A 23,346-nucleotide genomic window follows, 5' to 3' on the forward strand; every position below is an offset into this window, starting at 1 on the left:
TAGGAAATCATATGCTACCACAGATTTCCAATTACAATTTGACATTTGTAGTTAAAAAACTATTCAACTTGATAACATAATCCATTACACAAACAAAAAATTGTTGAATAAGATTGAAAAAATCCACACCATTTTTCAAATCTGCAATTCCTTCCTTTTCTGCTATGGAAGAGCAAGCCAAGAATCTCCACATAGTGATGTTTCCATGGCTAGCAATAGGCCATCTTAAGCCATTTTTCGAGCTAGCGAAATACTTAGCTCGAAAAGGCCACAAAATCACATTCATCTCGACCCCAATCAACCTTCAAAAAACAGCCAAAGTGCCTCGAAATCTCTCCCACCTCATCGACCCGGTCGCCGTCCCCCTGCCTCCGGTCGACCACCTACCGCCCGACGCGGAGTCCTCCATGGACGTGCCTCACGCCAAGCGACAGCTGCTCAAGGTGGCCTTTGATATGCTCGAGCCGAAGCTGCGTTCTTTCCTCGAGAACGTGAGGCCTAAGCCCGATTGGATCATCTACGACTTCACCCCCCACTGGCTGCCTCGGATCGCAGAGGAACTCGCCATTAAAAGGGCCTACTTCAGCATCTTCACCGCCGCGGTCATGGCGTTTCTCGGGCCTCCGTCCGCGCTGTTGAGCGAGGAACACGCCAGGGTCACTGCGGAAGACTTTACAGTCGTGCCCGAGTGGCTCCCTGCCTCCTCCGGCATGGCTTTCCGCCACTATGAAATGGCTAGGTACCTCGAAAAAGGTGAAATTTACACTTTCTTGTCTCACATCGACTCCGCTATAATACATAGTTAGAGTATACTCTCCCCTTATAAGGCCTTTTTAAGGGGACGTGGGGCTCAATTATACTACCCCCGTTAACTACCAATAATCTTGGTAGTAGACGACGCAGATTTTAAAACAAGGTAAAGTAAGAGACTGAAAAGAAACTTAACCTAAAATAACATAGACTATTTTTTGTGGACAACCCAAAATTAAAAAACATGATTATTGGTTGTGAAAGGAAATAGTAGTAATATTTTTATTGTGAACAGATCCAAATGAGGACGGGTACGACTCGGGCACGATGGACTGGACCCGGTTTGCCCTTACCATCGATGGTAGCAACATAGTCATCTTCAAATCATGCGTCGAGTTCGAGCCGGAGTGGTTGGAAACCGTCCGCCGCCTCTACGGGAAGCCGGTCTTCCCGGTCGGGGTTCTCCCATCGGGGGACGAAGAATGCAGAGACGACGATACGGAGTGGTCGAGAATCCGAGAGTTTCTCGACCGGCAAAAGGAGGGCTCATTAGTGTATGTTGCATTTGGATCTGAAGTTGTATTAACACATAAAGAAACACAAGATTTTGCCCTTGGATTGGAGCAATGTGGTTCACCTTTCTTTTGGGTGTTGAGCAAAGGCTATGAGAAGCTTCCCGTAGGATTCGGCGACAGAGTTCGAGACCGTGGCATCGTTTACTCGAAATGGGCGCCACAGGTCAAGATTCTCGGCCATGACGCGGTCGGGGGATTCTTGACGCACTGCGGATGGAGCTCGGCAGCGGAGGCCCTTGGGTTCGGCCTAGTGCTGATCCTGTTCCCTGTCATGAATGATCAGGGGATTAACTGTAGGCTCCTGCAGGCAAAGAAAGTGGGGATCGAAATACCAAGAAACGAGGTCGATGGAGCGTTCACAAGCGACGCGGTGGCGGAGACGGTGAGGACGGCATTGGTGGGGGAAGAGGGAAGATCAGTGAGAGCGAATGCAAGAAAGATGAAGGAATTTTTTGGGAGTGAGAGCAGAAGCATCTCTTATGTTGACACATTACTTCATCACATGATTCAGACAAATGGGATCTGAGAAAATTGCTGTTATAAATAATTGGGATATCGAAAAATTGAATCTTGAATCGTTTTCAAGATTCAATTTTTTTGATTGGGAGATGCTTCATGATAATGATTATGATGTGCTTTGATTTGTTTTTTTTCAGTGTGACTTGTTTCCTTGCTAGTTTTATGGTGATTTACTTTCTAAAGGAGAGATACATGCATCTCAGAAAATAAATTGTTTTAGGACGGTATCCACCGTAGACCTCTTCGGAGGATTGTTTGTCTGGAGCCTCTTTGGGGTTCCGGACCATATTTTCTCTTTATGTTTTGTTTTCATTAATTGTGTCAACTATCATTTACTCCATATCAGTTTCCCCAACTACACAAATTCTCAGGTGTCACTGTGTTTATCTGGCTATCTAGTTGTAGACATATACGAAAGAAAGATCGAGCACAAAGAATCATGTCGAGAAGGGAAACAACCAACAAAACGAACCACAAAGAAACATGTTCGTGGATTCACAAGCACATAGACAATAGAAACTAGGTAACATACAAGTGCAACCAGCTCGAGATTGAGGGGAAAAACGAAGTTTAAGGAAACATAGCATACAAGTGCAACGAGCTCGAGATTTTCACAAGCAAGTAGGCGAAAGAAAATCCATAGCATACAAGTGCAACGAGCTCGAGATTTTCACACACGGCCTTAACTACACAAACTTCAACCACCCTAAGACAGAAAGATGCACACACACACACAGCAAGCTACATTTATTCTCTCAACAAGCTCAAAAACGCACAAGCTCACGAGCCATCCAACCGGCTTCACATCTTGTGAGGACCTTCCTCGGCCTTCTAGTAAACGAAAAGATGAAAAAAACGAAGAAAACCCCCAATTAGTTCCGGATTTTTTCAAGAACATTACCAACAAGTTCTTCATCTATACACAACTGATCAAGAAAGTAATTTGAATCGACTAAGCATACAACTCTATGATAATAGATTTTGCAGTTAGGAAATTGCAAAAGATGAATTTAAACCACAATCTCCCATTTATACACATAATCAATGCCAAATTTAAAAAAAGACACCATTTTTGAGGTAATAAGGTGCAAATTGACAATCAAACTACATTCTCACTTGAACAGAGCAAATCATAAATAATAATTCCCCAAAATTTCATGTTTTTTGATCATCAAATTATCAATAAATAAAAAATTTACCTTTTCAGACTTGTTCTTGTCAGCTCTCTCTTGCTCCCATTTCTTCTTCCTCAGCTTCTCCAACTTTTCCCTCTCCATTTTCTTCATTCACAAAATAACAAACATTTGAATACATCTTTTTTTTGTGAAGTTATTTGGAAATATTATATGATTAAATAAAAAGAAAGAAGAAAACCTGAATATAAACAGTCTCCACAGCTCTTTCTTCTTCACTTAACACACGCCCTTTGCTTTCGCTGAAATAGCGAAGGCTAGACCGACCGCTGCTTTCCATTAAACGACACACTCTACTACATGAAACGACTGATCTCAGCGCCATAAACCTCAATTCTTTCCTCAACTATGTGAATTGTGATGTGTGTATGTATGTGTAGTTAGAGAGGAACCTTCATGAAAATGAATTTTTTATTACTTTGGATAACTATCACCTCTGATTAAATTTGACATGTTTTGGATACTTATCACTTTTTATTTACGAAATTGACATATTTTATGGCTATTTTCGTATCCAAAAATTATATTCGTTCAGGCATAGTATTATATTAGTAAAAATAAATTATGTTTCAAACCTCGGTTTCGAACGGGAATGGTACGTCATATTACGGTGACTTAGATGGCCATGTCTCGTGACAAGGCGTTAATAAGTACGTTCAACTAGAGCGGGATGGTACACCATTTTTTGAGTAGGTGAGCCGCTCCGAAACTAGAGATGTCTGATAAAACTCAATTATTAGTTTCGATTTTCGATTCGTAACTAGCTTTTACAAGCTTAAACAAAGTCGGTTCATTAATTCTATTGATATAATTTTGATTTCAATACATACGAATTGAAAATCACGATTAATTGTTGATTTTGGATCAAAATAGAGAAAAATCAATGAAAAAATTAGGGCGATTTTGATGTCACTTCCTTGGAATCGCAAACACTATTTGCAAATCAAAATAACAATTCTTGAATCGGTTGCATTGCACAAGGGCTATCACCATTCCACACTCAAACTGACAAATTCTTGAATGGTTGTATTGCACCCCTTATAACTAGGGCTGACAATTATTCGTGTCGGGTTTAGATTATTCGTTTTCGAAATAATATTATGATATTATTAATGTTTAATATTTTAAATTTTGAGTTATGGTATGGAAGTGAAATGTGAATTTTGATTTCTTAAGTCTAAAATTGTTAGTACTTAAATTACATATCGTGTCATGTCGTAATTTTCTTAACTGGCCGTGTTTGTATTTACCCTTATTGGTTAGGTGCCATTAAAAGATTGACCCGATAATGACCCAACACGCACAATTTATCACCCCTACTCACAACACAAACACAATGAGACTGCATTAAGGGGTGTCAAAATGGATATCGGGAATTGGATAACCAATATCCGAACCTGAAATATCGGGTAATTGGATATCCAATACCCGATTTTTCGGGTTTCGGAATCGGGTTAGGGTATAGGATTTTTGGATTACTGGGTATCAAGTAACCCGATATCCGATCGGGTATACCCAAATTACTCGAATTTTTTAATTTCTGTTAAATTTAATAAATTATGTATCTATTTTATTGTTTATAAAATAAAATGTACTCCCGAAATCCTTCACTCTTAAGTCACATTTAGGATTAATGTATGAATGTGATGTTTATAATGGATAAATGATATGAATTTCTTATTTCTAATAATTCGTAGTAGTTTTTTTTAGCTTAAACTCGAACCACTTCAAGTTTGAATCCAATTCGAACTACAAGTTTGTATTTCTAAAATTTTGTAGTTATTTTTTCTTAAAAAATAATTAAAAAAATATTTAAAAATCCACAATCGGATACCCGAAATAATTTTCGGATCGGGTATCAGGTATTAGATTTTGAAAAATTTAGGATCGGATATCCGAAATTTTCGGATCGGGTATCCATTAGTTATTTACTGTAGTAGGAGTACTAAATAAAAATAAAATTAAAAGGATCATATTTTTAAAAAAAATTACTCCACACTCAATTTAATCTCCACCGCCGGTAACCCTCACCGCCCTCCGCCGCCGCGCACTAGAACTGGAAGGAAATCTTCCGACTCCAAATCCTCCTTCTTGTTCGAGTTACGCTACAAATTTCGATTTATCTCACATTTCGATTCCTAACATCCGAAAGCCGAGCTCGGCGTCAACGAAGGCACCTGTGAATTGGCATCGAGAATCGAGCAATGGCGGAAATAACTTTCCGATCCGTGCTTCTCCTCTCAGCAGTGTTTCGCGTGGTTTTGATTTTCTACGGCGAGTGGCAAGATGCTCACATGGCGGTTAGATACACTGACATCGACTACTTCGTTTTCTCCGATGCCGCGGCGTTAATGGTTTCTGGAAAATCGCCATATGATAGATCGACGTATCGGTATTCGCCATTGCTAGCTTTTCTTCTGACGCCTAATTCGTTTCTGCATCAGTCGTGGGGAAAATTTTTGTTTTCTGCATCAGGTGTGTTTGTATTTATGCTTCAAAGAAGCTTTTTAATTAGATTGAACCTTAATTTTGATTGCGTTATTGATGATTTGGTAGAATCTCTATTTGAATATTGTTGTCAGTTGAATTAGGATTTTAATTTACTTCGTTTTAGATGTGGTTGTTGCATAATGTTTGATTGAACTAGATGAACTAATTTCTGGATAGAAGAAGCAAACATAAAGTTGATTTTTGTTACCGAAATGATGACATAATTTGCAACAAAAAAAAAGGGAAGTATGGAGGGCTCTTCTTTGTGGGGAGATCTTGTTGAACATCTGAAAAATGCAGCTGAATTGATTGTGTTAAGTTATGAATTGCTTGCTATGGAATCCTCGATGATGCAGACGATGAACTATCATAACTATATTGAATTGACAGATCTACTTGTGGGGTTGCTTATCCACAGAATTCTGAAGCTAAGAGGAGTTCCTGAGAAACTGTCTACCTACTCGGCAATGGTGTGGCTTTTCAACCCGTTCACCTTCACGATTGGAACACGTGGGAACTGTGAGCCCATCGTTTGCTCCATGATTCTGTGGATTTTGATATGTCTGATGAAAGGTACAAATTCTATACTTAGCTGTGATTGCTTTCTTGTTAGTGTAAACCTGTGTTTCTTTAGGCTCCATATCACTTAAGTCTACCTGCAAATGGAAAATCTTAATCAGTAAATCTACTAGAATTGTCCACTGACATTTGGAGGCAGAGTTGATAATGACGATAACATTAAATAACATAAATGGAAGCTGTGTGCTAAATCCAGAGCTTTGGTTAATGTTCTATTCACAGGTATCTTGCATTTTTGGCTAAATTGGAACAACGAGGCACTTGAAATGATTGTACTTACGTAGATTAGTTTTGTTTCAAATACAGTGACGAGGGCACTATGACGAAATAGGCTACAGTCGTAGAGGAACTTATGTAAAACTGAATTATTAGATATGTGAATGGGAACATTCAAATAAGTTTTTAGGTAAATTTTTCATCAGTGGAAGTTCATCATCTTGAGGAGTTGTTAACTCGCTGCAAACAATATCGTGTGACGGTGAGGAAATACCATAATTGTTAGAAATCAAACAAGAATTTTCAACATATGCATGAAAACTAAATTTTGTTAGATATTTATTGTTAGTAATTGGTGTAATTGGGGTTAAAATCTAGTGGTGTAATTTGTGTGATCTATCTGTGGACTACAGACAATCTCATACAGGCTGCATTTTGGTATGGCCTCGTTGTTCACTTGAGAATATATCCCATAATTTATGCACTTCCGATCATCATACTTCTTGATCCACTGTACTTTCGACACGGTAAAAAGCCAGCCCTCGGGAAGTGGAGTTTTAGAACCTCAGAGTCATCCCTTGACTCAAGCAACGCAGAAAAAACTGGTTTTTGGAACTTTTTCAGAAGCCTAATAACATGGAGACGGGTCGTGTTTGGGATTCTGTCTGGAACTACTTTCCTAATCTTTACAGGATTGAGTTTCTATTTATACGGATGGGATTTCTTGCACGAGGCACTGCTATACCATCTCACACGCACAGACCCTCGCCACAACTTCTCGATTTATTTCTACCACATATACCTCCACTACGAACACGAGCTTTCAATCCTTGAAAAACTCATCTCCTTTCTTCCACAGTTCATAGTCCAGCTGATTATAATCCTGCGCTTCGCCCCGGACTTGCCATTCTGTTTGTTTCTTCAGACAGTGGCTTTTGTAGCATTTAACAAGGTTAGTGACAATGTAATATCACTTCCTCAGCAATGTACATGTACCATTGTCTAATTCTCGTCTTTCGTTACAGGTCATAACAGCGCAGTACTTCGTGTGGTTCTTCTGTCTACTACCTCTAATACTCCCGTGGAGCAATATGAGGCTCAAATGGAGAGGCCTGGCTTGTGTGTCTGTGTGGATTGGAGCGCAGACGCATTGGCTGATGTGGGGCTACTTGCTCGAGTTTCGAGGTAAGAACGTCTTCCTTCAGCTATGGATGGCAAGTCTACTCTTCTTGGCAGCCAATACCTTTGTTATGATCAATATTATTCGTAGCCATGTATTTTGCCCTCTGTTCAAACAATCTTCAAGCAAATCAGTGAAAGATGATTAGTAGGATTTTTTTGTATCTCTTGTGGAATTTTTGTTGCAACAATGGGTAGATCTTAGATCTTGTTTGTGTATTTGTTTGTTTGTTTTTCATTTTTTGTTACTTTTCCTCATTAAAAATTAGATTCGTGTTTGTTTTGATTAAATGTTTTTGGAGCACTTTTTATTTCTTTCTGTATGCAAAACAAGTTGCAAATATCCAATTCTAAATCCGTATACTCACGCTAAATAAAAGACTAAACCATTATAGTTGGAGGATTCATGTGGATCAACTAATAAAAACACGAGATTCTACCAGCCAGTAATGCAAATCATGTTCGCCCGAGGAAATCATCTCGGATGCCTGAAGAATTCAAGAACATTATCGTCGGCTCAAAGGTTCGATTTAACTGTATAAAGAAGACATCTACTCTTCACCAAGTCCAGAAAATGGAGTCGAATCCCAAAAGCAACCAACCCTTGTTCAGTTTGCAATCTTCAGGTCAATCGACCAAGTTCCTTGAACACTAGGATGCTTAGTCACGTGTCTCGTCTTCAGCTTCAGCACTTTCCTTCCTTGAGAATTTCTAAGCCTGCTTGCACACTGGAGCACATCCTCCGGAGTCATATTCTTCACACAGACAACGCGCTCATTTTTGTTCTCTGCATAAATACCACATTTCGTGTTTCTGGTTAAACTCGGATAATTCACTCACATAGCAGAAGAGGGAAACATGCGATGTTTATGCCTCAGTTTAATGAATTTTGAGGAAATTCGTTGTTCTCTTTCATTAGGCACACCACAGATCACAAGCTATAAGAATCCACGAGAATGATCTCGTTTCTCATAAGAAAGTGAAAAGAGAAAACGTGGTATCCATATTAAAGGAAGTATGAAAGGATTCAAAACTCTTTTATATCTTGATGCATGATTTTGCTAATAAGAAATGCAAAGAAAGAGAAGGCGAACGAGCAGACAATTGATAACCATCAGCCACAATTCAGGAACCGGACTAATTTCAAGTTTTAGTAACTTTCTAGACATGATACAGATCAACATGACGCAAAACAACAAGGGATAAAGAGAGAGGTCTTACTATAGAATCCTTTCAAAAGTGGATGGTAGCCACGATTTAGTTCAGTCACCACCTCAAGCTGAGGATTCTTCTCTATAAAAGCTGGCAGCTCAGACTCCATAAACGCCCTAAATCAGATATAGAAACGGTCAATACGAAGCTGTTTTTCCTTCCCATTTCGACTCCAACCCCAACCACTATATATGACAATGAGAAGATAACTCTTCCAAAACATCTACGCACCCTTTTAACAAAAAATAATGAAGCGATGCTCCTTAACCAAATGTTTAGCTCTTGGTGACTATAATCTCAAGGAAGCATTCTTACTAACATGTCGAACCATCAATGTATTTTTCCATTTTTCCATTTCTAATCAAAAGTTTTAAACAAAAATATAAGATTATAACAAAGAATCCCATGGAGATGGTCGGTTACTCGAGTAAAATGAAAAACCGATAAGCCTCTCACTACAAATGGCCCTTTCCTATCATATAATCCGACATTGTAATCTATCATTGCCGGTTCACCCACGGTCACGTTACGATAAAGTCCAATCAGCAGCAACCTCATCAAACAAATCACAATACTAAAAAGTGATTAAGCTTGAACAAGAGAGCTACTGTGTTTTAATTAATATCAATTGTGAATGCAAATTACCAAATCCCTAAACATCTATCTCCATCTATTTCACAGATTATCATCATCATATAAGCATGTTAGATTTGGGGGGTTTTCATCGGAACTCAATTATATAAGAAATTCATACCAAATGCATTCAATTAAAATCCCTAATCCTAATTTCTGAAAAGCAATAACAGAAAAAACAAAAAGCCCTAACTTTATTTCTCAAGAACTGCAGAAAATCACTACAGCATCCGAAATTAAACCAAAATCCCAGTGAATTGATGTTTAAGGTCGGGACAAATCGAAAAAAAATCGCATATAGAGTCACCTGATGCCTCTGCTACTGCCGCCCCAATCGCAGAAACTGACAACGAGCTTTTTCAGCTGCCACACACCTCTCAAAGACATTTCGTTTTGTGAGGATGAATCGATCTGTTTAGAGCTGTGGATTGAAACGCGAAAAATGGAAGTGTGGTTTCAAGAAAAAGCTAACTACTGAGTGAGCACAAAATAGGGTTACAAACTTTGAATTGAAAAAAAATTGTAGCTACAAAACAAATTTATAAAAATAAAGTTTTATGTTTAATAAATATTATTATTTCTAAAAATTGTTTCTAACTAGTAATTTTTAAAAACTGAGAATTTTATTATTTTGGCATTTTTCAGATACTATTTTGAATATTTCTGTTTCATGCAGATTTAATTAATACTATAAAAATTGGATTTTCACAAACGATTTCAATGTAATATACTACTTTGGATCGGTTTGAATTTAAATATTCTCAAAATTTGAATTTCTAAATTGATTTGTATATGATGAAAATCGATCTCAATTTGGAATGTTCGCCCTCTAATGTGAAAAAGACTATGAAACATGAAAATTGAGTGTGGATGTTTAGAAAAAAAGTCTTTTATAGGTAAATGAACATAAATTTAAAGACTGCGTTATGAAGGATTCAAAGTCGAGATCTTTGGTCTCAGACATCAACTCTCTACCGTTTGATCAACTCACACACCCGAAAAAGAGTCTCTCTTGTGGCTCTCCAGGTCGTCGTGCGCACATAAAAAAGTTCACCCTAATTAACACTTAATCATCTTAATTAAAATTTAACCATCATAACTAATTTACTAGTTCATGAATTTGGTGCTAATTAATGGTAGTGCCATAAGCCTTAGTAAAATTGGGCTCGGCTCAACGCACCCAAATTTAGAATTGGACAGAGCTATGCCTAAAAACATTAGGGCTTTAAAAGGCTAATATGTGGGCTCATTGAGTGATCGGGTTTTGGGCTTAAAAACCCATTGGTCTATAAGTCGATTAAGATTCAAATCAAAATTCAATACATATAGGATGAACTCAGACTTTGTTCACGTGATCATTTCCAATTATACACCAAAATTCATTTTATTATAGACAATTTATCTAATCATACACCAAATTCAGATTCATTTTTTATTTTTCAATCAAATAACACCAAATATGGTGTTTATTGCAAAAATTTTATAAGGTAATATTGACTTAAATATGATGTAAATGGTTGAAATAAAAATATACTGAAAAATGAGTTTGAGTTTAGTATAAATAGTTGGAGATAACCTTATAGTCTCAACTTTGATTTTATTTCAAGCATAATATAGTAAAGCAAGTTTTTTATTTGTTTGAAATTATGTCATCTCACCACCTACATAAATATAGTGAACAAAGATAGCATAAACAAATTCCTTAGGAAGTTAAGTGTCTATCATGTATTAACACATTGCATTCATTGCTTTACCAAAGACAACTAAATCACCAAAGACAAAGATAGCATAAACAAATTCCTTTTTTATTTGGTGGAATAGCATTCATAGCTTTACCAAAGACAACTAAATCACCAAAATAATTGTTAGTAATTAATAGTTACAAAGGGCCCTGAATTGCATAAACAGATATAACGGAGATAGAAAGTAGGAAGTTAAGTGTCTATCATATATTAACACATTGCCTCTCTATTGCATCTAACAACAAAAGGTAGATACAAGCATTCAACTTTCAACCAACTATACATCACTACCTCACATGGTATTAATCTCATATTTTATTATAGGGTTACTTACCAATAAAATCTCATAAAATAAGTCAGTTCTTATTTGTGTTTCATTTTTCAAATGACAGATATTGGGAAAATTGAGAGGAATTTATTTGGCTTTGTTTTAATTTTTCTAAGGCTAAAAATGATGTTATTTAGTCGTCCACATGGTTACATTAATACATGTATGCGCCAATATTCATACATATCACCAAAATTTTGCATGTGTGTGCCAGTTCAACGTCGCATTTGCCTGAAAAAAAATATTGTATGGCAATTGCAATTTTAAGAAATTTCGCGATTTGTTATTCAAATTTTGAAAAATGCATAACTAGATCAGAATGTGATAAACTTCATGATTTTACAGACATTATTATATAGATAAACATTCTCTATATTCACTAGTTTTCATTAGTTATATATAGTCGTATATTCATAAAAAAAATTGTGACATAAAATGCGACAAATAATTACATGATACTAATAAAAGTAAAAGTGACAATAAATATATAGGGGATACTAGCATTTCAACTTGAGAAATTCGAAGTATGGATTTAAAAAGGAAATAAACTCATCAGTGGAGTCTTTCCAACCGCACGTTGGAAGTTAGAAAAGACAAATCAAGATTTTAGGGGAAAGGACAAAACAAAGTTATTTGATTTAATATAGTACTATATGATTTATTTTCTTGAGTTACTTACATTAATGAGAATAGCAAAATCCTCTAAAATATATATACTTACTATATGTCCAAGACGTAGATGGGGTTGAGGGTCGATAACCGATCTTAGTTATCATCAAACATTTCGTGGAACGCTATGATTCACTTTTATTCTTTGTCTGCCATCCATTGTCGGTGATGACTGCTGCACCACCCCTCCTTACTAACCTCAATGATGACATTATTGACTTTCCAATCTCACTACTTTAAGACGTTTTCATCAATTGCGATTCATTTTTATTCGTTGTCCGCCATCTACTATCAGTGACGGCCACTGCACCACCTCTGCCTTCCATCGAAAACAACCTTATAGCTATACATGACAACCATAGAAACCATAAATTGAATGGCCTACCACTTCCTAGGCTTAGGTCCTTTTTCCCTTTGTCCCACCTATCTCTCACATTTTATCCACCCCCACCCCTATTAATATCCCCAACTTCTCACAAATAAAAACCCACTAAATTAATTCTCCTAACATATTTAATTCCCACAAACACAAGCATGACACTAAAAGCCACAATGTCAAAGAAAATGAAAATCATCCCTTCCATTTTCAAGAGCAACCAACCATGGCAATGGCCCTCCCCATGCCACCACCCCAAAACCCTCTCCTTCCGCCTCCCTGACGACGCCTCCCCGCCCTCGGCCGCCAGGCTGTCGGAGCGGCTGTTCTTCGAGCCAGAGGAGACGAGCTCCATCGTGAGACGACGACTTCAGGCTTCGTCCCCGTTCAAGGACAGCGTGGCGATGGCGCTGGAGTCGGACGACCCGTACATCGATTTTAAGAGGTCGATGGAGGAGATGGTGGAGAGCCGGGGATTGTTCGATGATTGGGATTGTTTGGAGGAGCTGTTGTCGTGGTATTTGAGGATGAATCGGAAGATGAATCATGGATTTATTGTTGGTGCGTTTGTGGATTTGTTAGTGGCTTTTGCAGCAAAGACGAAGACGCAGACGTGTGATACAGTACTGTCAGGTGAGACAAGTACTGTGTACTCATCTGCGTCTTCGTCTTTCTCTTCTCTCTCTTGTGTGGTCGATTGATCGATGCCTTTTTTGTACAGTGTATTTTGAATGAATATGAAACTCTTTTTCTTTCACTCTCGTATGTAGAGATAATGGAATGGCAATTAATTTTGGATGTTTTAAGTAGTTTATTAGGTGATGCTATTGATTTCTTGTTCTTATATATCCTTCGTCGACGACAAATAGTCTTAATAATAGACGATATAGTTTCAATACAAAATAGGTCCACTAAGAGAGAGATAAAGAGAAAAAATGACTCGTCTTAAATACATTCTTCTTCGACTAATAATAGTCCTAAATATATGCTTCTTACTATTTTTTTTTATTATTTCATGGGACGTTATAAATCAGTAAAGTGTCTTTGGAAAAACAAATGGATGGCTCATTGCCTCATTCTATGATTCTCATATATTTTTAGTCGTTATATATTACTAACATTGATAAAATAAAATAAAAAAGCAATAGTTGATATCTTTATCCTCTTTGTGTATGGACAAAATTATGCAGTGTCACAAATCAAGGGATAAAGTGATATTCAAAAGCGCTTTGGTTTTGGGGAAATTATTTTAGTGATTTTTGTAACATAATCAAGACACCCATTTTAACACATTTGCACATGCAAATAATTCAAATAACCAGAAATAATAATAAGTTAAACGCAACAACCTTGCAAGAATCACGTCTTTATTAATACAATAAAAAAGTTGCTTTATTTGAGTTTTTTATGTGTACATAATTTAAAACTCTCTTTAATCAATTTGATATTTTAATCAGCAATAATTAACCCATGATATATCATACTAATGAAACATAGATTGGCCAAATAAATTGAGGTAGATATCATTTTTATGGAATAGGGAAAAAGATAATTTAAGTGTCTAGTTTAGGTTGTATTAATGTTTTGTTTGGTTTTAATAAGAAAAAATTGCGAAAAGCATATTAAAGAAAGAAAAGCCCATACCTTTCCCCTTTAAAGCAAAAAAATGCCCTGTTTCTAAGGATAGAAGGGTACATCCATTTTGTCATTTTCTTCTTAGCATGCTTGTGGACCTATATTATACTATAGGAGAATGATCAAATAATTTTTCATATACTAACATATTTATAAGTGATAAGATGACTTTAGTTTTTCAAATGATTGATTCCTAATTTTACACTTTTGTATAGTATGATTCATATGCCATCATGTATAGATATATATAACTCAACAATGTGTTATCGACGGACTCGCTTTTCCGATGCAAGAAACATAGTCGCTTAAGCTATGAATTAATGAGTTAGAATGTCCAATTCAAACACAAAAATAAAAATAACAACTACACAACCATCAAATAATAAATGCAAGGACGAAACAGGAGGAAAATCCAACCAAAAGACACTTAAAATGAGAAATTCAACCCTAATATTAGACACTTTTAGATTACTCCAAAAATGTGTGTGAATTTGAAAATTTTAGTTTAATTATAAATCTCAATGGTGAAGTTAGACATTTATGATTTGTTCAATCAAACAGTTATTAGAATCAGTCAGCAAAACTGAGTCTCGTATCCACAACTACTATAAGGAGCAAGAAATGATAACTAATTGACTTTGGCAAGGGTCTATCATCCAAGCCAAATAAAACTCCTCAAATTATTACAAATAGATTAATAACTACCAAAAACACCCAACTCCAAAATTCCAATTGTTAGCCACAACTTGAATATTCTAATTGTTAATAAAATTGTGCACCATACAATTTGTAATGTATTGCGTCACATTTGTTGTCTTTCCCTTCTTAGTAATATTGTGAATTAAGGAATTAGGCATATGTCGTTGGATATGGCAGATGCGACGGTTGGGCGTAGTTAGGTGGTCCAAATACTTAGGTATTTCATTAATGCATATAGACATATTATTTTGGTATGTTGGGGAACTTGTTACACAAATTAGTTATTTGCTGCCCATTTATAATGATTTGGCGACACATCAAATCGACGTCCGAGCAATATTACGAATAGTTGGGGTTCAAACAATCTCGCAGCGTAAAATTTGAAATATACAAAATATAAATGCATCCATATTCTTTTAGTACAAGATCTTTTGGGGCGTGTCTTAAAAACAAAACCCTCTTGGATTTTGTTTGCTAAAGCCCTCGAAATATGCAATTTTTTCAAGTGCAGCTTAACCTTTGGTGTTATCGTTGTGGTAGGACCTTTATTCTCTTTTTATCCATCTACCTTTTTCATTTCATACTTCATTGTTTCGGAGGCAGATCACCTACTGTTGTGAAAAACACAGTAGAAAATGTCGTGCATTAAACGCACACCTTTACAACAACAGCAAGTGGAGGTAGCCAAGGGGCCCACATGATGTGTAAAGGTGTGTGTTTGATGCGCAACATTCTCTACTGTGTTTTTCACAACAGTAGAGGATCAGCCTCTCATTCTTTATTTACTTAACTCGCTTAACACTATTTTTCTCAAATCGCATGCCGCACACATCCACTACCACAGAACAGAGGGAGTATAACACATATACTTTTATTTATGGACTTAAATTGGATCCAACTTATGATACCAAATAGTTTGGCTAATATGTTTATGGTCATGTTTTATAAGTAAAGACGAACGCAAACATTTTTAGCATGCTTTATTTTCACTCACGCTAAATTTGGAAAGGTTACACATCTCACAGTTGCATGTTACTACACATTTAACTTTGAATTTTTCTGAACCTTGATATGAGTAGTAAGCCAAACAAAGTAGCACTTATAAAATTTGGCTTTTAAAATCACGAATTCGAATTTGGAAAAGTCAAAATTCCTCAAACAAATATATTTTAGCATATCCATTTAACAAAAAAATTATTAATAATAGTTTCTTATTCACCCCTTGCTATAATAATTTGTATATTCAACTTATTAGTTATTAAATTTTCATAAAAGTAAAAATTACAAAAGGCGATTTATTTATCTGTTTTAAATCAATACCTAACAATGTATTTAATTAACAAAGTACAAATTATGTATGTTGAATCAGAATTATTTATTTTAATATTTAATTGTTACCTAAGTATTAATCAAAAGAATAACAATGAAAAAGTTTATTGCTATTGGATTTTAATTTCTAAAAGCCCAATCACTATATGCTACGGTCCAATCCATACAATATAAAAGCTTCAAAACCCTAAACCTAATCTCACCGCACTCTCATCCCCTCCGGCAGAATCTCTCTTGCTCTAGCGATCTCAATCAAAATCAATCAGCCATGGGTAAATCATCTCGGTCGTTTCTTCGTGATTGAATTACGTTACTTTTGGTATGTTTTTGTAGTGAGTTGAGTGGATTTTGCAGGTAAGGTCCACGGTTCTCTTGCTCGCGCCGGAAAGGTGAGGGGGCAGACGCCCAAGGTGGCCAAGCAGGACAAGAAGAAGAAGCCCCGCGGCCGCGCTCACAAGCGGATGCAATACAACCGCCGTTTTGTGACAGCCGGTAACTCTATTTTCCCCTTTGTTTTTTTTTTTTTAATTTTCTGTTTTTTTTGCGGTTTAATTTGCGTGTAATGTAAGGATATATGATTGTTGTTAATCTCAAAAAATTATATTTGACTTAATTTTGATTTGCAATTTTGGATTTTTGATGATTTTGTTTTCTGATAGGTTTAGGTCTTTTGAATTTGAATTGATACGGGAGTTGATTTTTGTTTCATGAACATGTTTGTGATTATGCTATCAAAATCCACATCATTGTATGTGGTGTGAAATTAATTTAATGTGAATTGAGCTGTTTATGTTTAGCTTTAGAGATATGTTGTTTAACTCTAATGTGAATTGAGAAGCTTCTGTTTTAACTTTAGAGATGTTGTTTATGGTTTAGTTTGATGTGAATTGAGCTGCTGCTGTTTTAGCTTTAGAGATATGTTGTTTATGGTTTAATTTAATGTGAATTAAGCTGCTTCTGTTTTAGCTTTAGAGGGTATGTTGTTTATGGTTTAATTTAAGGTGAATTGAGCTGATTCTATTTTAGCTTTAGAGAGTATGTTGTTTATGGTTTAATTTAATGTGAATTCATCTATTTCTATTTTAGCTTTAGAGATGTGTTGTTTATGGTTTAGTTTAATGTGAATTCAGTTGCTTTTGTTTTATTTTAGATAGTATGGTTTAATTAATGTGAATTGAGCTGCCTCTGTTTTAGCTGTAGGATATGATGTTTATGGTTAATTTTATGGTTAATTTAATTTGAATTGATCTGCTTATGTTTAGCTTCAGAGATCTGTTGTTTATGATGTATGCGAATTTTTCTATTTCTTGCAGTGGTTGGCTTTGGAAAGAAGAGGGGGCCAAATTCATCTGAGAAGTAAAGTTGTGCAGTCAAGTAGTTCATATGGGTGATGAAATTCGGAACCTCAGTTACTTTTTTAATAGACAACAAGTTTGTATTAGATGAACAAGTTTGCAATAGACTGCATTAAGGCTTTGTCTTGTTTCTTGGTTTTGACTCATGGTCTCTGAACTTTGAGTATAATCTTTTTGATTACTTTTGAGATGTTACTTATTAAAATTGAAGGTTTTATTGGTGATCAAGTTTGGAACCTTGGTTAATTGGTGTGCTTATGTTGTTGTGCTGCAATTGATTGCATTAAGCCTTTATCCCATCTATTGTTTTCTTGGTTTTGAATCTTGGACTCTAAACGTTCGGTCTTATCTTTTTGGTTACTTTTGAGATGTGAGTAATGAAATTTTCACATTTTCATATTGTAGATTTTCATTAAAAATGTCTTGAATCAGTTTTGGTTGTTTTGTTAGTTAGAAATAGGTTCATCGTTGCAGATATTTTAAAGAATTGGTTCAATCTCTCTTTTATCTACAAGCCAATTATTTGTTCGATAATAGTTAAGACATGCTACTACATAAATATTTTGGGGTGATATGTCGGTTTGATGTATTAGTAGGTGTTCGGATTGCAAGATTGTATTCCGGGATTAACATGAAGTGTGTTTAGTTTATGAAATTCAATACCACAACTCAATATTAGTCAGGCCAAAATCTTCCAACTAAAATAATCTAACAACTTAATCCTATATTATATCTATATATTGTTTTATCTATGAAAGTTTTATCTATGAAACTGATCACCATCTTAGATCCAATCTCATGAACCAAACACGTTAATTTAATCTTGAGATACAATCTTGACAACTGACAGAATAGCCTCTTGGAGTATAATACTTAATCGCCTGACAGTGTTATAGTTATCTTTTTTTATCTTCTCATGATGATGGCGAAATTAATCTTTGATAATCTTATTATCAATGTAATATTAGTATAAATATTGGATACTCTCAGGGCATGATTGGTAGCCCCTATAAACCCACAAATACAAGTAAAAGGCCAAAAGTGGGAGAGTTATCTCATCTTCTCCACCGTTTGGTAGAGGCCGAAATTATCAACAGACCCGGCACAAAACCACCGGATCTCGTGGAATTTGAGTATAGAATCGGCGATTCTTACAATTCACTATACCACAAGGGCGCGATTGGTAGAAATCTTGGGCTTATGCTCAAATCTCAGTTAACTTAAATTCCCACAACTGCAGATAGTTTTTGTGGGCTTTGATGGTGTTTGGTAGCAACAATCTTGGGCCTAATCCACCGTTTGGTAGACCGCTGCCTGTTTACTGGATCCTCATAGTACAAATTGTGAAGCCCGATTTGCCCTTCCTTTTAGAAGACAAATGATCCCTTTGCCCTCCTTCGTCCTTCCCTGTCTGCATATTTGGTGTTGGAAATAGTGTAGCCTTTACACGGGCAAACTATTGCTATTACAAAAGAACCAAAAACTAGGAGGTAAATATATCAAAGTAATTACGATAAAAGGAATAAGAAGCAAACTATAGTCTTCTTCAAGTCGAGTCGAGATATCCCTCTCTCCGCAAGACGAGATACGCCCCGGCTAGTGCTCACGGATTGGCGCAACGTCCCCAAAGATGAAACGACTTTCCTCCTACCGAGTTGAAGCACCTCAAACTCGTAGGCTCCGGCGAACTTGAATTAGAGGCGAGAACTGAGCTATGCAATGTTTGTATATGCGAACTATGATGTAGAGAGGTAGAGAGAAGAGAGAATGGTTGTTGGTGTTCCATCTCTCAAATCCACACCTATTTATAGGATAGGAGTGACTATATGAGAGGTCTTTGCATTAAGGCACCTCATAAACAATTTGGAGGTTACCGAATGATGAAAGGCCAAGCCTTTTCAAATTTCCCACATATTCCATGTTTTCCTACAATCCCCCACATTGGTTAGAGCGCTGCAAGCTCAAGCCAACACCAGACACAAATGCATGTATGCAGACTCTTCGCTCAGTTCTCGAGAAACGATACTGTCTTTGGAGAGGTAACTTGTGGTTTTGAACCTTCCATAGTCAACACTATCGGACATACCGGCGGGCTAGTGGACGTGATGCTTTGAACTATTCCTCCTTGGTGTATGCCTAGTCAATAGCATCAACACAATATTGTCTCAACTCCATCAGTTCTCACGTTTGTGTCCATTTCGGCCGTGGAACACCTCTTTGGAATTCATAAGTGACTCACACACACGAAGCGGCCCCACTTCTCACTTACATAGGTGATTCTTTCATGAGTATCCTGCCATACTTCATCTCCCTGAGATTTCAAGAATCATTAAAAGTCAAAAGACTTAACCTCTTACCACGTGCAGGTTACAACACCCAATGTTTTCTAAAGAATGAGCGAAGATTAAAATCTTCTTACAACTAGATTTGTATAGCTTTGTTTCCCATTGAACCAATCCCATGGGATCTCCAATCGTATGGTTGGGTTGCCACTATACTCATCTTTTAAGATGTGGTTTTCAGTCTCACTCCTTTTAGCAATTTATGCATTTGATCACGGTTTAAACCTTTTGTTAATGGATCCGCTTTGTTATCCACTGACTTAACATAGTCAACTGCGATAACCACTTGTGATCAACTGCCTTGCGGTATTATGTCGTTGACGAATGTGTCGAGACTTATCATTATAGAAGCCACTGTGTGCTCTACCTATAGCTGCTTTGCTATCACACTGTATCATTACTGTGGGCACTGGCTTCTTCCAACATGGAATACATTCTAGGAAATTTCTGAGCTACTCGGCTTCTTCCCCTGCTTTATCCAAAGCGATAAACTCAGATTCCATGGTGGAGCGAGCGATACACGTTTGTTTCGCTGACTTCCACGAAACAGCACCACCCCCCACAGTGAACACATACCCACTCGTCGAAAATGAGTCTTTTGAATCAGAGATCCAATTTGCGTCACAGTACCCTTCAAGTACTTGGGGATATCTTGTGTAGTGCAATCCAAAGTCAATAGTATACTTCAAGTATCTCAAAACTCTGCACAGAGCTTTCCAATGTTCCTTGCTTGGATTGCTCGTGAATCGGCTCAACTTATTCACCGTACAAGCAAGATTTGGTCTAGTACAGTTCGTGATAAACATCAGACTTCCTATAACCTTTGCATACTTTTCTTGAACAACAGGCTCATCCATATTCTTGCTTAGATGGACATTGAGCTCCAAATGAGTCTTTGCTGGCTTACAATCAAACGAGTTGAATTTCTTAAGCATTTTCTCAACATAATGAGATTGCGTTAAGGAAATTCCTTCATTAGTCCTCAATATTTTGATTCCGAGAATCACATCAGCTAGTCCCATATCTTTCATATCGAAATTTCTTTTCAACATGTTTTTAGTCTCGTTAATAATGGCACTATTGCTTCCCATTATCAACATATCATCAACATACAAACACACAATAACAAACCCGTTATCTGTGCTTTTAATGTAAACATACTTATCACACTCATTGATAGTGAATCCATTTGACAACATCACATTGTCAAACTTCAAGGGTCATTGCAACACAAACATCACATTTCTTTTGTGAATTAAACTCATCAACTTTTAGTAAATCAAGATTTACTAATCTTTTTATAGCATTTAGATTTACATGTCCCAATATTTTACGCCATAAATCACAGCACTCAAGCAAATAAGAAGATGTGTCATCTTCCTTATTGCTTATTGCTTTTCCACGGTGAATGACCAAAACATTCAGCTCAAAAAGCCCATTCACTAGGTGACCTTCACCTATGAACTTTCCATACTTGGTCAATATAACCTTTTCACACTCAAATTCTAGTGAAAATCCATGATTTATCAGAAGTGAGCTTGACACCAAATTATTTCGGATGACTGGGACATGCAGCACATCCTTAAGAGTAAGAACCTTTCCAGATCCTAATTTTAGGAACATGTTACCCACACCAACCACCTCAGAAGAGGCTTGGTTTCCCATGCGTACTTTTCTACCTCCAACAGATTTGCAAGTAGAAAAAACGCTTCTCTCGGAGCACACATGGCATGTGGCACCCGTATCAACAAACCATTCATTTGGATTATTACCATGGTTTACGTCGGAGACTATTGCGACCACCTCGTGATCTTTGTTGTTTATAACAACACGTTCAAATAATTTGCACAATATTGTCTCCATCAATAAGTACACAATTATCTTGAACCATATGTGCATTGGTATAATCAACACCACATGCATTATTACTACCAAGTCAAAACTGGTCTTGCTTGTCAAATGACAAACGATAAACACAATTATCAAGACAATGGATCTCAAGAAATTAACCACTTCATTGCGCATCGACATTGCGTCTGTTTGTTGTTTCATTCCAGCTTTGAATTTTATGTTTCCTCCAGCTTCGGTCGACATGATGATGGCAAGAGTACACTATCTCGTCTTGCGATTGTTGGAAATAGTGTAGCCTTTACACGGGCAAACTCTTGCTATTACAAAAGAACCAAAAACTAGAAGGTAAATATATCAAAGTAAATACAATAAAAGGAACAAGAAGCAAACTATAGTCTTCTTCAAGTCGAGTTGAGGTATCTCTCTCTTCGTAAGACGAGATACGCCACGGCTAGTGCTCACGGATTGGCGCAACGTCCCCAAAAATGAAACGACTTTCCTCCTACCGAGTTGAAGCACTTCAAACTCGTAGGCTCCGGCGAACTTGAATTGGAGGCGAGAACCGAGCTATGCAATGCTTCTATATGCGAACTATGATGTAGAGAGGTAGAGAGAAGAGAGAATGATTGTTGGTGTGTTTCAATCTCTCATATCCACACCTATTTATAGGATAGGAGTGACTATATGAGAGGTTTCTGCATTAAGGCACCTCATAACAATTTGGAGGTTACCAAAAGATGAAAGGCCAAAGGCCTAGCCTTTTCAAATTTCCCACATGTTCCATGTTTTCCTACATTTGGCGCGCAGGTTTTCCCACTCGGAGCCATCTTCTCCGCATGATCTCCTTATAAGGACGTGCATCCTCCATTTCTCTTTCAAATTCTGTTTCCTTCAATCCCATTCACAATCACAACCATTCCCACTCACGATTTCACAGAACAACCTCTTTTCACCTCCAAAATTCAATCTTTTTTAATGATTTTGTGTTCATAATTTGGAGAGAAAGAGAGAAATTGACAAAAATGGGCGGCTGGTTTAGCAAGAAGGAGCACCACAACCGAGATTTGAAGAGCAATCCAATATTTGCTTCTTTTATCCAAGCCCTTTGGCCTAGCGGTAAAGGGCAAGGATACCGCGTCCATATCCTGGAGGTCACGAGTTCGACCCCTGGGAGGCGCAACCTGGGATTAATTTCCCCTGTGGACCTGGCAAGTTGACTAGCCATTACCCAGCTCTGAAGTTGGCCGGCAACTAGCCATAACTCGAACTCAACATGGGGGTAGATGGGGAACCATTGACGATCCTCTTAAAAAAACCGAGATTTGAAGAGCTACACACCAGAAAAAGCGACCAATTACCAAAAACCACCAACCGATTTCCCCACCCAATTCAAACACCGCCCCATCCCTGAGAGGCGGCGACACCACCCGCCGTCCCAAGCTCAGCAACCGCCGCTGCCGCCAATTCCAGCTCCCCACACTCCGAATCAGAGATTGGAACTGAATAACATACTTGGGAAGCCGTTTGAGGACGTGAAGTCGAAGTACTCAATCGGGAAGGAATTGAGGAGGGGCCAATTCGGGGATAAAAGAGGGTAATTTGGGGATAAATTGCATAAACCACAAATCGATGAAACGAGGAAAACGTAATACCTCAAAATTTCTGGGATAGTGA

At 37.1% G+C, this 23,346-nt stretch overlaps 6 protein-coding genes across 9 annotated transcripts; 4 read left to right on the forward strand and 2 right to left on the reverse strand.

The window, feature by feature from the left end:
- Positions 1 to 104: 104 nt before the first annotated feature.
- LOC125201419 (UDP-glycosyltransferase 91C1-like) lies at positions 105 to 2,184 on the forward strand. The gene is made up of 2 exons (XM_048099512.1): positions 105 to 753; positions 1,046 to 2,184. The coding sequence occupies exons 1-2, from the start codon at positions 165 to 167 to the stop codon at positions 1,849 to 1,851; spliced, it is 1,395 nt and encodes a 464-aa protein (XP_047955469.1). The 5' UTR covers positions 105 to 164; the 3' UTR covers positions 1,852 to 2,184.
- A 211-nt stretch (positions 2,185 to 2,395) lies between these two features.
- LOC125201420 (uncharacterized protein At2g27730, mitochondrial-like) lies at positions 2,396 to 3,441 on the reverse strand. Of its 2 annotated transcripts, none has more exons than XM_048099514.1 (3): positions 3,219 to 3,441; positions 3,044 to 3,124; positions 2,396 to 2,672 (listed from the first exon to the last, which is right to left on the reverse strand). In XM_048099514.1, the coding sequence occupies exons 1-3, from the start codon at positions 3,360 to 3,362 to the stop codon at positions 2,646 to 2,648; spliced, it is 252 nt and encodes an 83-aa protein (XP_047955471.1). In that variant the 5' UTR covers positions 3,363 to 3,441; the 3' UTR covers positions 2,396 to 2,645. The 2 variants fall into 2 exon arrangements, with proteins under 2 accessions (XP_047955471.1, XP_047955470.1); XM_048099513.1 differs by having other exon boundaries at positions 2,396 to 2,675; positions 3,219 to 3,431.
- Positions 3,442 to 5,023: 1,582 nt separating this feature from the next.
- Positions 5,024 to 7,739, forward strand: LOC125201198 (GPI mannosyltransferase 1). 3 transcript variants are annotated; one of them, XM_048099214.1, is made up of 4 exons: positions 5,024 to 5,512; positions 5,918 to 6,100; positions 6,736 to 7,274; positions 7,348 to 7,739. In XM_048099214.1, exons 1-4 carry the CDS (start codon positions 5,242 to 5,244, stop codon positions 7,648 to 7,650), a joined length of 1,296 nt encoding a protein of 431 aa, XP_047955171.1. In that variant the 5' UTR covers positions 5,024 to 5,241; the 3' UTR covers positions 7,651 to 7,739. The 3 variants fall into 3 exon arrangements, with proteins under 3 accessions (XP_047955171.1, XP_047955172.1, XP_047955173.1); XM_048099215.1 differs by having other exon boundaries at positions 5,024 to 5,429; positions 5,946 to 6,100; XM_048099216.1 differs by having other exon boundaries at positions 5,277 to 5,429.
- Positions 7,740 to 7,865: 126 nt separating this feature from the next.
- Positions 7,866 to 9,854, reverse strand: LOC125201199 (54S ribosomal protein L51, mitochondrial). Its single transcript, XM_048099217.1, has 3 exons — positions 9,654 to 9,854; positions 8,723 to 8,829; positions 7,866 to 8,288 (listed from the first exon to the last, which is right to left on the reverse strand). The coding sequence occupies exons 1-3, from the start codon at positions 9,731 to 9,733 to the stop codon at positions 8,110 to 8,112; spliced, it is 366 nt and encodes a 121-aa protein (XP_047955174.1). The 5' UTR covers positions 9,734 to 9,854; the 3' UTR covers positions 7,866 to 8,109.
- A 2,743-nt stretch (positions 9,855 to 12,597) lies between these two features.
- On the forward strand, positions 12,598 to 13,218 carry LOC125195424 (transcription repressor OFP15-like). The gene has a single exon (XM_048093601.1). It carries the CDS (start codon positions 12,620 to 12,622, stop codon positions 13,160 to 13,162), a length of 543 nt encoding a protein of 180 aa, XP_047949558.1. The 5' UTR covers positions 12,598 to 12,619; the 3' UTR covers positions 13,163 to 13,218.
- Positions 13,219 to 16,272: 3,054 nt separating this feature from the next.
- Positions 16,273 to 17,725, forward strand: LOC125205929 (40S ribosomal protein S30). The gene is made up of 3 exons (XM_048105147.1): positions 16,273 to 16,396; positions 16,479 to 16,616; positions 17,438 to 17,725. Exons 1-3 carry the CDS (start codon positions 16,393 to 16,395, stop codon positions 17,482 to 17,484), a joined length of 189 nt encoding a protein of 62 aa, XP_047961104.1. The 5' UTR covers positions 16,273 to 16,392; the 3' UTR covers positions 17,485 to 17,725.
- Positions 17,726 to 23,346: the final 5,621 nt, after the last annotated feature.

This window comes from Salvia hispanica, chromosome 1 (genome assembly GCF_023119035.1).
Source record: "Salvia hispanica cultivar TCC Black 2014 chromosome 1, UniMelb_Shisp_WGS_1.0, whole genome shotgun sequence".
NCBI lineage: Eukaryota > Viridiplantae > Streptophyta > Magnoliopsida > Lamiales > Lamiaceae > Salvia > Salvia hispanica.

What these genes read in the sequence shown, in the direction of transcription:
- LOC125205929 (XM_048105147.1), top strand. An exon ending in CCGCCGTTTTGTGACAGCCG is followed by an intron (nt 16,617 to 17,437) that starts GTAACTCTATTT and finishes TATTTCTTGCAG; the next exon opens with TGGTTGGCTTTGGAAAGAAG.
- LOC125201420 (XM_048099513.1), bottom strand. Translation starts at nt 3,362, where the DNA reads ATGGCGCTGAGATCAGTCGTTTCATGTAGTAGAGTGTGTCGTTTAATG. An exon ending in TGGAGACTGTTTATATTCAG is followed by an intron (nt 3,125 to 3,218) that starts GTTTTCTTCTTT and finishes TTGTGAATGAAG; the next exon opens with AAAATGGAGAGGGAAAAGTT. An exon ending in ACAAGAACAAGTCTGAAAAG is followed by an intron (nt 2,676 to 3,043) that starts GTAAATTTTTTA and finishes TTCGTTTACTAG; the next exon opens with AAGGCCGAGGAAGGTCCTCA.
- LOC125201198 (XM_048099214.1), top strand. Translation starts at nt 5,242, where the DNA reads ATGGCGGAAATAACTTTCCGATCCGTGCTTCTCCTCTCAGCAGTGTTT. An exon ending in ATTTTTGTTTTCTGCATCAG is followed by an intron (nt 5,513 to 5,917) that starts GTGTGTTTGTAT and finishes TTGAATTGACAG; the next exon opens with ATCTACTTGTGGGGTTGCTT. An exon ending in CTTTTGTAGCATTTAACAAG is followed by an intron (nt 7,275 to 7,347) that starts GTTAGTGACAAT and finishes CTTTCGTTACAG; the next exon opens with GTCATAACAGCGCAGTACTT.
- LOC125195424 (XM_048093601.1), top strand. Translation starts at nt 12,620, where the DNA reads ATGACACTAAAAGCCACAATGTCAAAGAAAATGAAAATCATCCCTTCC.
- LOC125201419 (XM_048099512.1), top strand. Translation starts at nt 165, where the DNA reads ATGGAAGAGCAAGCCAAGAATCTCCACATAGTGATGTTTCCATGGCTA. An exon ending in GGCTAGGTACCTCGAAAAAG is followed by an intron (nt 754 to 1,045) that starts GTGAAATTTACA and finishes TATTGTGAACAG; the next exon opens with ATCCAAATGAGGACGGGTAC.
- LOC125201199 (XM_048099217.1), bottom strand. Translation starts at nt 9,733, where the DNA reads ATGTCTTTGAGAGGTGTGTGGCAGCTGAAAAAGCTCGTTGTCAGTTTC. An exon ending in GGCAGTAGCAGAGGCATCAG is followed by an intron (nt 8,830 to 9,653) that starts GTGACTCTATAT and finishes TATCTGATTTAG; the next exon opens with GGCGTTTATGGAGTCTGAGC. An exon ending in ACTTTTGAAAGGATTCTATA is followed by an intron (nt 8,289 to 8,722) that starts GTAAGACCTCTC and finishes GTATTTATGCAG; the next exon opens with AGAACAAAAATGAGCGCGTT.